This window comes from Macrobrachium rosenbergii, chromosome 23 (assembly GCF_040412425.1).
Source record: "Macrobrachium rosenbergii isolate ZJJX-2024 chromosome 23, ASM4041242v1, whole genome shotgun sequence".
NCBI classification, from domain to species: domain Eukaryota; kingdom Metazoa; phylum Arthropoda; class Malacostraca; order Decapoda; family Palaemonidae; genus Macrobrachium; species Macrobrachium rosenbergii.
In genome coordinates, this window is record NC_089763.1 from 35,769,943 (window position 1) to 35,785,277 (window position 15,335).

Sequence of the window (15,335 nt, forward strand, 5' to 3'; positions counted from 1 at the left end):
CAAAATGAAGCAGCGAGTCTTGAACCTGTGACAGAATAGGCCTACATCACGATACTCCTTACAGATTACTATTGATCTTAACAGCAGCGTTAAGATAATAATTAAAAAGTACTTACTCATTCACACTGTTCTTGCTATGCCGTTTCACACTAACCACTTCTGAAAAGTTGCGAAAAAGGAAAACATCGGGTCTTCCAACATCAGCGATGGAATAGGCCTACACCAAGATTCTTCCACGACTGAATGTAAATAAACACTTGTAATAGTTATCACTTTTTTAAATAAAGTTTCTTTAGCAATGTCCTCTGAAGTTGTTGTGTGAAACGATGTAACAAGAATAGCCTAAAAGTAAATCCCTTCTTTTTTCTTTATTGTTTTAACGCTGTTGTTGAAATCGGTTCTAAAAATTGAAGATAAGCATTTACCGCTTTTCTTCAATTTTTAGAACCGATTTCAACACCAGCGTTAAAACAATAAAGAAAAAAGAAAGGATTTACTTTTAGACTATTCTTGCTGGATCGTTTCACACCAACAACTTCAGAGGAAATTGCTAAAGAAACCTTATTTAAGTTAAAGTGATAACTATAATAACTATTACAAGCGTTTGTTCACTTGTTTACATTCAGTCGAGGCCTGAACTCGTGACTTATGCTTGTGTTTGTATCCACTGAAGAAAACAGTAACAGTGTAGTGGACAACTGAAGCGGAAGCATCTATATCTGTAAAAGAATACGAGGGATTCCAGCCCTGTGGAACTCCAAATATTAATCGTATCAAAAAAATTGCTTTAGAAACATCTATTTACCGGTGTATCCCCGAGCTGATGGCAACGTTTCCAGAGGCAGGCTTAGATGGAATTGACGTAGGTATGTTCAAATTTTATAGTATTTATGTAGGAAATGGACTGAATTATAATATTTTTGGCTATGTTTTCGTACATGTTAAGTTTGGCCATGTGAATTAGTTGATGAAAATGTAATTTAGCGGGTAGCTGATGGAAATATGGTAAAGGAAACTTTTTTTTTTTTTTGCGTGAAATTCCACCCCTGTTCGACGATCATTAGGTCTATTTGGCAGATCATTGGCAGAAAGTATATATTTTCGATACGAGACTTGGCTTGGTAGCTTAACACCAACAAAGCAACCGTATGTAGATAGACACGACAAAAGAGAAAAGCAAGAAGTATAAATACGTTGCATAGAAAGTGTGCGACCATGTTGCATTAGGCCTATTGCTCTCCGAGATCAACCAGGATATTGGTGTGGCTCGCTTGAACCCCCTAACAAATGACTTCGATGGATGTACATACCATTCACAAACAAAATGCCGAGAGAGAGAGAGAGAGAGAGAGAGAGAGAGAGAGAGAGAGAGAGAGAGAGAGAGAGAGAGAGAGAGAGAGAGAGAGATTTGACGTAAATCACAACTGAAATGTTACAAAGACTGTGGTGGACTTCCTTGGACGAATGTTTACAAATGTCACTTCGAAGCAAACTGTAATAGACCCAGATGCTGATAACCTTAGAAGTAGTTTATTACAGCAACATCCTTTAATTTAGTAACACATTGCTACAATATCAGAGTAAAACGAAAAATCCAGCTGAATTAGGAGAATGGAAGTTGCTTCGAGTTTGGCGTTGTTGGCTCAGGAGAAAGTTGCCAATGCTATTTATAGGCTATTATCAGAAAGATATTAGGCTGTTGCAATACTTTATTTTGAGTGAAGTTACACACGAGGATTCGAAGAATTAATGTGTTGATTTGCAGAGTCATATTTGGTCCACTAAGTTCAACCAATCTTGTTGATCGAACTTTCAAAAACGCGTTGCTTGAATAGATTACTTTACCCGTCATGTTCAGATATTGTATATACAACAGACGGCACAGTTTATTTCTTTCTGGACACATTTACCTGCCTTGGATATGATGATTCAATATAAACTACTGATAGAGAGTAATCTGGCTTGAAAATGGAGTTAGACTAAGGCCAAGCAATACAATGTCTCTTGAAGAGAGAAGTTCAGTGGGCATAAGCCTAGTTTCTGTCCAAGCTTGCGTTGTCCTCGTTATCATCAGTCTAGGCTCCATTTAAAATTGAAAAATGCCAACGATTTTCATATAAATGTCTTTCCCGATTATATTACCATTTAGGTCTCTGATCTTTCCTCACAGATTATAACGTAGTATACTGCGAAAACAGTGCTTCAATGTAATTTGTATATGTCGAGATACATTAGTAAAAACACGCGAAATGATGACAAAGTAAGTGGCCAAGATCCCATCCTGTTTTGGGATATAGTAGAAATTTTTAATTTCCTTCGATTCTGTTGCTCTATTCAGTTTCTCTCACTCTCTGTTTATCCATCTTCCCGTATTCTTCTGTTCTTGAGTATACGTTGATGTGTTTGACGTCTATTCCCCTTCGATCACCCTCTCTCTCTCTTTCTCTCGCATATGGTACCACAGAGAAACTGTTTAACAAACTCAACGAAAAGCAAAAATAGATCGAGTAGGGGAGCTGTTTCACAGGTAAAGCCCAAACTAGCCACTTCTCCTACTATCTGCAGTCTCTTCCATCAGCTCTATCGGTCTATCCTTGCATTCTCTAGTCATAAGCTCCTCTCTCTCTCTGTCTCTCTTTATTTATCAATCTGCCTGTCTGTTTGCAAGACCAGCTCCCACCCCCCCTTGCCTGCCTGTCCGTTAACATTTTCATCGATAGCCTTTGTTCTCCTCTTCTTCCCTATTTACCTCTTCCCCTTGGCTATTGACCAGGCTTTGTTTTTTCCTTCCCCCTCCCGTTATCCGTCATTCTCGCATTTCCATTCGCCCTTCCGCAGTTCTCCGGCTTTGTTTGTTTCACAAGCGTTGTTGGTGCTGGTGCTGTTTGCTGCTGTTTGTTGCATTTGATTCCATGAAATCTTCACGGGTTTGGTTTTACGTTTCATGTTCTGTGAGGGGCGTTTGATATATATATATATATATATATATATATATATATATATATATATATATATGTATATATATATCTATATCCATATATATATTATATATATATATATATATATATATATATATATTTATATATAATATATATATATATATATATATATATACCTACATATAATATATATATATATATATATATATATATATATATATATATATATATATATATATATATATATATATATATATATATATATATATATATATATATATATATATATATATATATATATATATATATATATATATATATATATTATATATATATATATATACACACACACACACACACATATATATATATATATATATATATATATATATATATATATATATATATTATACAGTATACATTATACTTTAAATTGTATATCACTGGGATAATAAAAGAAAATATTATATACAACAATTTATTCATACACTTTCTTTGACAGTACACTGATTTACCCCATAAATGTATACATCATATAACATTCATTGAAATATGGAACTTAGAAAACATTGTTATAAAACATACAGTTCACATTCTAAACAGTCCCCTATACATTATTTGTGTATGTTAACACAAAACCTCCAGATAATTTATCTTACGTAAAGAAAATATCACAGAAAAAAAATAATTGAATTAAAAATTAAGGGTTATTTTATTCATGATCTTATCTTAGTATAGAAAGGGATAGGTTTGAGCCAGTGGCCCGGTTGAGAGAGTAGAAGGGGAAACAAAACATTGAAATATAGGAGCGTAAATGCTAAGGAATGCAGGGTATAAATCAGGAAAACAGAAGCATTAAGAGAATTCCAAAATATTTGAACATTGATAAAAATTTCCTATTCTAATATTGAAAATATTTTATTTAGGAATATTCTAATAATAATTGAATATTTGACTAAGATGAAGATACCAAAAAAGATCGTTTTTATTTATTTATTTTTTTTAATGTTACAAACATCGTGCGTGACGTCACGTTACGTCATTACAACAGCTTCTATCGGTTACGTAATACATCTTTCCGGAAAGCATGGTGCCAGGTCGATCTTTCGATAGCTCAATGGCAAACGGACCAAACACGAGTTTCAGGAAATTTTTTTTATCACATACAACAAGGAAACACTATCACATACAAACACATACGGACGTGTATATACATACTTAAAAAATAAGCGTTAGTTTGTACTTAGCAATGTGTATGAATCACGTTTGCTTCTTGCGGACATAGTACAGTTTATTCAGTCTTAAGAATTCTGAATTTTTATTCTTAAAAATTAAGGCATTACACTGGCATTTGTGCGTTCTTTTGCATGTACAGTATTCATATACATACATACATACATACAGGTGTTCATACATATATGCACTGCATGGAAATACAAATATGAGAAGGACTTATATATATATATATATATATATATATATATATATATATATATATATATATATATATATATATATATATATATATATATATATATATATATATATATATATATTTATATATACACATCCACAGAGGAACACCAACATTTGGATCACTGCATCTTAACTCTTGAAAAATATGCATGTGTATACATACATACACACACACACACACACACACATATAACACATGTACATATATATATATATATATATATATATATATATATATATATATATATACAAGGAATCCCCAACATTCGGCTCGGATTGTCTTATCTGTCAAATCTGATCCTTCAGTATTTGACCGGTTTGACCCTTGTGTCTTCGATAGCCGGTTCACAGTATAGCTTGTTGATCCTATTCCTGTAGATCAGGAACCCTATCCTGGCCACGAGCATCACGGCGGCTGCCGTCATGTTCGTTATGATGAGAGCGACGACCTCTCCACTTGCGATGTTCTTTTGTTTACTGTGCATCCCCGCCATTGCCCAGATGACGACTTTGGAATAATAATAATAATAATCCATAAAAATCTCACAGCACCAGTCACTTAAATGGTGAAGAAATCCACAGTGGTGTAAGTGTATATATATATTACAAATACATGCACATATATATTTATTTATGCATATATATGTATATATTATATCTATGTGTGTGTATCTATACACATAATTCATACTCCCTCCTATAATTTTTGCTTTTGTTATAAAATGACCAGCAAAAGGATGAAAGTACGGAACCACTTAGACGAGAAGGGGAAAATGGACTTTTTAAGAGATTTCTTAAGCGCTCGAGGTTGTAAATTGCATTAAAAAGCCCAGCGCTCTGTTGCTGCATAATACATTCGCTCTATAAATGTATATAATATACATTCGCATACATTTTCCGTCAACCGGCTATGGGATTTATGCAAATGTTGTTGTTGTATGTTAACTGGTTGTTGAAAATGAGGAAGATAAAAATAAATTTAACATAAAAATCTCAAGCAAGGAAATGAAAGATAACATCTTAAATAAATAATATAAAGTGTGTTTGACGGTGTCCTCAAGAAAGTGAACTCAAACACAAGACTACTGGACTCGAACTGAATTCAGACACAGGACTATTGAATTCAAAGGCAAGAGTACTGAACTGCTGAACTCAAACATAACACACGACTGTTGAATTTAAACTCAAGGCTATCGAACTAATGGACAAGACTGCTGAACTCAAATGGAAAACTACAGAACTCAAACTCAAGACTATTGAATCCAAACACAAAACAGCTTAACTCAAATGCAGGACTATTGAATTCAAACACAAGGCTATTGAATTAAAATGCATGACTAGTATATTTAAACACAATACTACTGAACTCAAAGACAAGAATATTGAACGCAAACGCAGGAGTGCTGAACTCAATATGCAAGACTACCAAACTCAGACATAAAACTACTGAACTCAAACACGTCTGCTGAACTCAAAGGCAGGAAAATTTAATACAAACGCAAGACTACTGAATTAAAACGCAAGAGGGCTGAACTCAAAATGCAACACTATACTGAACCCAGGCACAAGACTCCTGAATTCAAACACAAGACTACACTGAACTCAAACTCAAAACTATTAAACTCGAACTCAACAACTGAGCACCAGTGGTGCAATAAAACCAGCATGATGTTATGTAACCACATTACTGAAAATTGCTACACTTTATGTACGTTAAATTTACCTGTCAATTGTAACTTACATAGAATGATTTATCTTTATTGCCCTAATATAACAGGCCGTTTTATAACAGAAGTACCGGTTTTGTGGATAAGATACCGAGTTATAAAATACGTACACGAATGACACGAATTCGTTGGCCTGGTTTATTACGAAATCGTGATTGTCACGGTCATTGTGCGTGTTATTTCAAGAATTCCTCCAAGAATTCTTTCGGAATTCTTTCAGGATTTTTAGTGACATTTATTTTTTTTGCAATTCTGACGTCATGAGAGAAACAATTTCACTTGCTGTTTCAAATTCCTTCGGTTGCTAAAATATTTAGGTATCTTAATTCAGTAAGTTTTAATTTTAATGTAATTATTGAAGTGCTATGCAGTATTATCAGATGTTAAAATTTCATGAATTATGTTGAAATGTTTAAAACTTCATCAGCTGTACAAAAAAATGTTACAGCTCTCATTAATTTGAAAATGTTAAAACTTTCAGCAGTTATAAAAAAATATTTGGAACTTTATTAGCAATTATATAGAAAAATTTTTACAAATTGATCAATTGTTAAAGCATTCTCATCTCTTATCAGTTAAAATGTTTAAAACTTTCAGCAACTGTATAAATGTTTACAAATTCATCAGCAATTATAAAAAAAATATTTATGAAATTCGTCAGCACTTATAAAAAATGTCAGGAAATTCATCAGCAATGATTAAATGTAGTAAATTCATCAGCAGTGATTAAATGTTAGGAAATTTATCAGCATTTACAAAAAATGTCAGGAAATTCATCAGCAATGATTAAATGTTAGGAAATTCATCAGCAATGATTAAATGTTAGGAAATTCATCAGCAATGATTAAATGTTAAGAAATTCATCAGCAATGATTAAATGTTAGGAAATTCATCAGCATTTATTATGTTAGAAAATTCATCAGCAATTATAAAAAAAATATTAGGAAGCTCACCAGCAATGATGAAATGTGAGAAAATTCATCAGCAATTATTAAAAAAATGTTTGAAAAATCATCAGCAATTGCAAAATGTTTGAAAATTTAACCGCTGTAAAACGCCACATCTTTTGTTGTGTGAAGGGCAAGAGGTCACAATTAGGACCCTGAGAAGCCCAAAATATAAATTAAGGGCAAGGTCAAAAGGATCAAGAGAAACCAAAGAATAAGTCAAGAGCAACGTCAAGGAGAGCTAGAGAAACCAAAAAAATAAGTCAGGAGCAAGGTCAAGGAGACCAAGAGAAACCAACAAAATAAGTCAAGAGCAAGGTCAAGGAGACCTAGAGAAACCAAAAAAAAATAAGTCAAGAGCAAGGTCAAGGAGAACTAGAGAAAACAAAAGAATAACTCACTAGCAACGTCGTTAAGGGCCTGAGAAACCAAAGAATAAGTCAAGAGAAGGTCAAAGAGACCTAGCAAAACCAAAAGAATGAGCCAAGAGCAAGGGCAAAGGTCTGGCAAGCAGCCTAATCCCAATAACTAAAGCAGAAAAACCATGCGGAGACCTACCGGCATAATGAGTGACGAGGGGGTTCGAAAACATCCTGAGGAGGGAGTTCTCGAGAATGAACCATGCGATGAGCACCACCAGGAGGAAGATGAGGACTCCCAGGCAGATTCCGTTGCCGTCCAGCTCAATCTGAAACAAATTTTTATTTACTATTACCTCAAATATGGGTGACCTTGACTATTTTTTAAGGTCAGAGGCTATTGCTTTTCCTTATGATGAACCTTGACCTATTTTTCAAGATCAGAAGCTATTACTTTAACAAATAATGAACCTTGACTTATTTTTCAAGGTCAGAAGCTATTACTTTCCACACAATAAACCTTGACCTATTTTTCAAGGTCAGAGACTATTATTATTTCCTATGACTAACCTTGATTTATTTTACTAGGTCAAATACTAGTACTCTTCCGTATGGTGAACCTTGACCTATTTCTAAGTCCATGAATAAAATACTAACATGTTTTTGCAAATTAACGCAACCATATCTACAACATTTGTCAGATCACAGTTTCAGCAGATCAAGGTTCACCTTATTGAAAAGTCAACGCTTGTGACCTCGAAAAGTAAGTCAAGGCCAAGTAGTCAGGGCCAAGGTCAACTAGTCACAGACAAGTGACTCATTTTTGCCAACTATTTTCCACCAACCTCGTACTTGAAGAATATGGTGAGGTTGAGCAGCGCGGCCAGTATGGTCCAAGTGACGTAGAATCCCATCCCGTTGATGGACAGGATCCCGCACCAGAAATCGAGCTTCGACTTCGTCAGGAGAGACGACGCTGCGCGCGCGAAGCTGTAAAGGAAAAGCCGTCAGTTATCCTGTTTCTGACCGATATTGCATAGTCGATATTTTCAGTGGGGTTTTCCTAATGATTTATATAGGATATTCCCTACAAGAAGGTTGGTTGTGCCTTTCAACTTTTAAGCAAAATAAGTGATGCGAGAAGATTTTCTATTCTGTTTCTAACCGATATTGAATAATGGATATTTCTATTTGGCTCTTCCTAGGGGCTTATATATGATATTCCATGAAATAGGGTTGGTTGTGCCTTTCCACATTTACAAAAATAAGTGATGCGAGAAGATTTTGTCAAATCTTCTGGCTGTCCTGATTTTGTATAATTCGTACTCTCTGACGTCTATCCTAGGGATAATTAAAAATCTACCTCCGGGAACAAGTCAGCCATTCGACAGTAAAACCTTAAATTCTCTGACTCTCCCGTTTTTGTCTAATTTCAACTCTCTGACATCTATCCCAAGGACCACCACTGTATATGGCCCTGAGCCGAAATAAAGATTATTATTATTATTATTATTATTATAATCTACCTTCGTTCGAGAAATAAGTCAGCTATTCGACAGTAAAACTTAAATTCTCAGACTTATCGGAAAGTGACTTATAATCTATACCTTAGGTTCGAGAAATGGCGGTGAAGTCAGCGCATTCGACAGTGATGGCTTTAACCCGTGGCTCAGTCCTTATCGGAAAGCCACCCGACGTTCAGGTTGAGATTCACGAACAGCGTCAGCATGAAGGCGGAGATGGCGCCACCGGCTCCCCATGCTGGTTCGTCTTCCACTTTGCGGAACAGGAGGGTGATGGCTGGGGGGGTTGGGGGGTGGTAGATGTGTTAGAGTTTGCTGAATCCGGCAGAATTCGGGAACAACCCGTGGCGTTGTTAAATAATTCAGGGCGTCCCATAGCAAATAATTTTTATAATGAGCCACAGGCCATAACAGTTCAAAATGCGTTGATTCAGCAATATTCAAGAAACACTACAAGTAATTTTTATAATGACTTCCTCACGCCATAAAAGACTGGTTAAAATTTGCTGAATTCAGGAGAATTCGGGCAACATTGCAAATAATTTTTATAATGACCTCCACAGGCCCATGCTGGTTCAGTCTTCCATGTCTTTTGGACATTCCATGGAGGCTAAAATTTGTGATGGCAAAATTCTAGAAACATAAAAGCATTATTTAATGACTGCCTCAGATGTGTTAAAATTTGCTGAACCGGCAGAATTCGAGAAACATTACAACACTACAATGACTACTACTTTTGAAAGACAGGTTTTACAACTCCAGAGTTTAAAAGACGACAAGCACTTTTTTTACAACTTCCACAATCCAATGAAATAGCTGAACGAAACACTACAAACTATTTTTGACTTTACAAATAAAAGACGGCACAAAATTTGCTGAATTCAGCAAAATTCGAGAAACAATACAAATGCTACTTTAATGACCTCTAAACGTCATCTCTAGAACTGCTTTCCATTACTGGTTGCCTATCCAAGTCCCGACCAGATCCTCATAAACTCATATATATCGTATTCACTCAATTTCATAAATCACAAAGACGATACTTACCGTAGATGATAATTAGGACGAGGCTGATATAAATAATGGACCAAATAGAGAAGGTGAATCCGGCAGGTGTGATACAGGTGAAGAACTTGTCTGACACGTTGCCTGTCGACTGTTTGAATGGACCTGCAAATATACGAGACATAAATTTAATAAATTCATAAATGAACGAGCTGATTAGGAAAATAACTAGAGCTTACTGTTCCCAGGTATATAAATTTATTATTATGAGTCTCAAGACTTCATAACTTTTCGTGATTCCTCACAATTTTTTTTTTATACTTATCAATACAAGTCTTTATATATATATATATATATCTCTATCTATCTATATATATATATATATATATATATATATATATATATATATATATATATATATATATATCCACTCGAATCTACTGACCTCACTCTGATAATTCTGAAAAGCAGATTGATGATGCCATTTGTCAGATCAAAAGCCTACTTTCCATTGTATACGCGAACGCAACTTGTTAAATCAAATAGGGTTTATTGAAAACACGAAGTGACATTTGATCGCTCTCTCTCTCTCTCTCTCTCTCTCTCTCTGTATTAAAAAAAGTGATGATTGAAAATTTATGCCATATCCAATTTCAGAATACAATCAGTTTTCCCTGTCAACGTATAAAATGCATTAGGCAAATAGCAAGGTTTTCCATTTGTTGTGATTAATATGTTGTGATTACGATGTTGTTTTTCCTTTTTTTTGTTGTTAGTGTATATAGGACCTCTGCTTTCCTTTATTGCAAATATCAGTCTCTCTCTCTCTCTCTCTCTCTCTCTCTCTCTCTCTCTCTCTCTGTTTTGTGGGTATCATTGCTAAATTTGTTTCCTTATTTTCTCTCCTTTTCATTTCGTCTCTCTCTCTCTCTCTCTTCTTTTCATTTTCTCTCTCTCTCTCTCTCTCTCTCTCTTTCTCACCTTTTCATTTTCTTATTCTCTCTCTCTCTCTCTCCTTTTCATTTCCTTATTCTCTCTCCTTTTCATTTAGTCTCTCTCTCTCTCCTTTTAATTTTCTTATTCTCTCTCCTTTTCATTTCCTCTCTCTCTCTCTCTCTCTCTCTCTCTCTCTCTCTCTCTCTCTCTCTCTCTCTCTCTCTCCCCCCTGCTTCTTCCTTACATTCCTTCCACTTACCTACTCCAGGGCCGGCCAGTCCATTAAGGGTAATGGTATATATCAGCGTGGCTGTCAGCAGGACAGTCACGAAAATTCGGGTGGTCCTTCCTCCTCCGCCTCCGGCCAGCTGGAAGGATAAACGAGATCGGATCGATAAGGGAGGGGGGCATTGTCTCACGGAGGAGGAAGAGTATCGTAAGAGACGTTGTAAGAGATATTATTATTGTTATTAGCAAGAGACATTGTAAGAGATATTATTGTTATTATTATTATTATTATTATTATTACCAAGAGACACTGTCAGGGATATTTTCATTATTATTATTACCAAGAGGCGTTGTAAGAGATATTATTATTATTATTATTATTATTATTATTATTATTATTATTATTATTATTATTATTATTATTACTTCTAAGAGACATTGTGAGATATACTATAATTATTATCAATTATTATTATCATTAGTATTATTATTATTACCAGGAGACATTATAAGAGATATTATTATTATTATTACCAAGAGCCACTGTCAGAGGTATTATTATTATTATTACCAAGAGGCACTGTAAGAGATATTATTATTATTATTATTATTATTATTACCAAGAAATTTATTATTATTATTATTATTATTATTATTATTATTATTATTATTATTATTATTATTACCACTGGTTTGTATTCCCCCTGGGGAGGGGGGGGGGATGTAGTGTTTGGCTTTCTGCTTACCTGAATTTTTTCTGAAAATAGTTTTGTGTAGAGGGACGTTTAGGTCAAGGTCATACCTCAAGGTCAAAGGTCATGAAATTTACCATCTTAGAGGGTACTGTTTCACAAAAAATCTTATTATTTTATTATTTGCTTCATAGTAAATGAAGTTGAACTTCCATTTAAAAGTTAGTAAAAATGCACAGAGTGATTTCTAGGTCAAGGTCATACCTGAAGGTCAAAGGTCATATAGGAATTTGCCATTGTTTAGGGCACCGTGTTACACAAACAAATCTTAACGTTTATTTACTTATTCATTTGTTTCTTTAGCTAACAAAGTTGACCTATCCCCTATAAGTAAGTATCAATATACAGAGTGACATCTAGGTCAAGGTCATATCAAAAGGCCAAAGGTCATATAGGAATTTGTCACTTCTTTAGTTAACAAAGTTGGACTTTCCTCTATAAGTAAGGGTCGATGTACTGAGTAACGTCTAGGTCAAGGTCATACGTAGAGGTCAGAGGTCATATATTTTGCCAACGTAGAGGGAACTGTTTGGAAAGCAAATATTATTATTCATTTTTATATTTATTTCTTTAGCCACGAAAATTACAACTACCCTCTAATACTGTGTGTGTGTGTGTGTGTGTGTGTGTGTGTGTGTGTGTCAAGGCCTGACTTCCTCTCTGGTACAGTTCTTATTAAAGTTAACGACAGAATTGGATGAGATCATCTTGATGTAACCCTTCCCCCAATTTTCTAAAATGGCTCCTTCCGAAGGGCTTCTCCACGAAATGATTCAATTATCTCTGAAAATCGCTGCATTTTGCTCAAGTAGGAAGTAACCTTTTTAGCAGGTTTTGTATAAGAATGGAACGAAGTTATGAGAATAGGGAATATATATTTATATATATATATAATATACCCTGTATATATGTATACATATACATATACATATATGTATATATATACAATATATATACTTAGACATATATATATATATATATATATATATATATATATATATATATATATATATATATATACGTGTGTTTCTGTTAATCATTTAATTTACATTTAATTTTTACTCATTTATCTGTCGGATTGTGCTCGATGTTTATGTAATTGTTTACAAACAAACGACGATCAACTTTCGAAGTATACAATACACAATACATAATAACTAAATAAAGCCTTTCGGACATTGTTTACTCAACAGCTCCAACCGTAAACAAAAACGATGCGTCACTTTTATGGAAACATTCTATTCCCGTCTCTAAATGCTAGCGGGGGCAGCGCTCCTGCGGTTATTTCTGGTCACGGAAAGCCGTTCAGTCACACACAAAACACACACACACACACACAAGACATTCTGTCAAGGACACGTGCCGTGCGAGAATAAGTATTTCCACTGATTTTGGATGTGCAAGAACCGTCACTTGGAAATTCCCTACCTGTAAAGTGTGTGTGTGTGTAAGTGCATGTTTGTGCTGTTAAGATAACTCAAGAGTGGGCGAACAGAATCTTCTCGAGATATACTGCGAACACATACACAGTCATAGCCTTTGATGTGCAGAGAGAGAGAGAGAGAGAGAGAGAGAGAGAGAGAGAGAGAGAGAGAGAGAGAGAGAGAGAGAGAGAGAGAGAGCTTATTCAATAAAATTTTTAGGAAATAATGTACAATTTTATTGGGTCTTTTCTAGAGGCTTTCTGTTGCATGAGAGAGAGAGAGAGAGAGAGAGAGAGAGAGAGAGAGAGAGAGAGAGAGAGAGAGAGAGAGAGATGTTTATCAAGTGTTCTTTGCAGACTTCCTACTGAGAGAGAGAGAGAGAGAGAGAGAGAGAGAGAGAGAGAGAGAGAGAGAGAGAGAGAGAGAGAGAGAGAGATGTTTATCAAGCATTCTTTGTAGACTTCTTCCTACTAAGAGAGAGAGAGAGAGAGAGAGAGAGAGAGAGAGAGAGAGAGAGAGAGAGAGAGAGAGCTTATTCAATAAGATTTTAGGAAATAATGTACAATTTTATTGGGTCTTTTCTAGAGGCTTTCTGTTGCATGAGAGAGAGAGAGAGAGAGAGAGAGAGAGAGAGAGAGAGAGAGAGAGAGAGAGAGAGATGTTTATCAAGTGTTCTTTGCAGACTTCCTACTGCGTAGAGAGAGAGAGAGAGAGAGAGAGAGAGAGAGAGAGAGAGAGAGAGAGAGAGAGAGAGAGAGAGAGAGATGTGTATCAAGCATTCACGGTAGACTTCTTCCTACTAACGAGAGAGAGAGAGAGAGAGAGAGAGAGAGAGAGAGACCCAAACTTCCCTAAAAGCGTAAGCGAAACACCAGCACCTACTAGAAAATACCGGGGCATTAAGCCGCCGGCCCCCACCCCCAAAAACCCCCGGGCCTCAGCCCTCCTCGTTCTGAAAAGACCGTACGTCACTTCCGGGACGCCATAATTCCCTTCCTAGCCAAAAGAGTAATGGCGACTCGTAAATTAACATGTATTTGAAAACACTTAGAGAGTCGTAAAACCAGCCGGAGGCGGAACAATTTGTCCCCCAAAAATAACCTTCGGTATCGATCCCGGGGGAAGGAATTAGCGCCTGACGAGAAGAAATAAGTTGACGAATCGGTTGAATAAGAAGGGAAATGGGGGGCTGGGGAGGGAGGTACGTCCCAGCCTGGGCTAGGTATGGGTTTGAGGTTGCGCGGTGTGTTAACTTTGACCTTGGAGAAGCACCTAATTGGAGCCTTGAGGAATGGACTAATTGGAGCCTTGAGGAATGGGCTAATTGGCGCCTTGAGGAATGGGCTAATTGGCGCCTTGAGGAATGGGCTAATAGGAGTTTTGAGGAATGGCTTAATTGGAGCCTTGAAGAAGCATCCAATTTAATCCTTGAAGAAGCTCTCAAGGATCACATTAGGCGCTTCTTCAGGGATCAGGTTGTGTGGTTCTTCAAGGAATAAATAAATTAGGCGCTTCTTCAAGGATCAAATTAGGTTTTTCCTCAAAGATCAAACTGGGTGTTATCTCAAATGAACTGGATCTTTGAAGTAGCCCCCAATTTGATCCTAGTAAAAGTGGCTATTATGATTCTTGATGAAATGGAGAGCACCGGATCTGATCCTCGAAAAATCACCTAGTTTGAGCCCTGAAGACGCTGCTGCTGATTTTGTCTGAGGATGATATCAGGCAGGAATTAGGCGTCTTCCGTGATGCAATTTAAAACGCTGGAGGAGGTGAATTGAATACAAAATTTAGTCCAAAGGCCAAGCGCTGAGATCATTCAGCTCTGGGACAGAAATTGGCAGTAAAAGGTTTGAAAGGTGTAACAGGAGGAAAACCTCAGAGCAGTTGCACTATAAATCAATTGCTAGGAAGGGTGGAAAGTAAGATGGAAGAGAGAATATGAAAAGAGGTACAGTACAAGGAACGAAAGGGTTTGCACCTAGCTAGGGGCCGAAGGCACGCTGCTGAGAGCCTTAG

At 35.9% G+C, this 15,335-nt stretch overlaps 2 protein-coding genes across 3 annotated transcripts in view; both read right to left on the reverse strand.

Moving 5' to 3' along the window:
• LOC136851493 (CST complex subunit CTC1-like) overlaps positions 1–614 on the reverse strand; it is a 31,584-nt gene extending 30,970 nt beyond the window's left edge. The window contains exon 1 of one of the 2 annotated variants that reach the window (XM_067125621.1): positions 117–614. The gene's annotated coding sequence lies outside the window, so the exon portion shown is untranslated. The remainder of the gene's footprint in view (positions 1–116) is intronic. The other variant, XM_067125622.1, reaches the window with a different exon arrangement.
• A 3,999-nt stretch (positions 615–4,613) lies between these two features.
• Positions 4,614–15,335, reverse strand: part of LOC136851081 (uncharacterized) — a 13,824-nt gene continuing 3,102 nt past the window's right edge. The window contains exons 2-7 of the mRNA XM_067125052.1: positions 11,172–11,280; positions 10,019–10,141; positions 9,119–9,248; positions 8,294–8,438; positions 7,648–7,777; positions 4,614–4,923 (exon numbers count right to left, since the gene is read on the reverse strand). Coding sequence (XP_066981153.1) covers positions 4,718–4,923; positions 7,648–7,777; positions 8,294–8,438; positions 9,119–9,248; positions 10,019–10,141; positions 11,172–11,280 — 843 coding nt within the window. The 3' untranslated portion in view covers positions 4,614–4,717. The remainder of the gene's footprint in view (positions 4,924–7,647; positions 7,778–8,293; positions 8,439–9,118; positions 9,249–10,018; positions 10,142–11,171; positions 11,281–15,335) is intronic.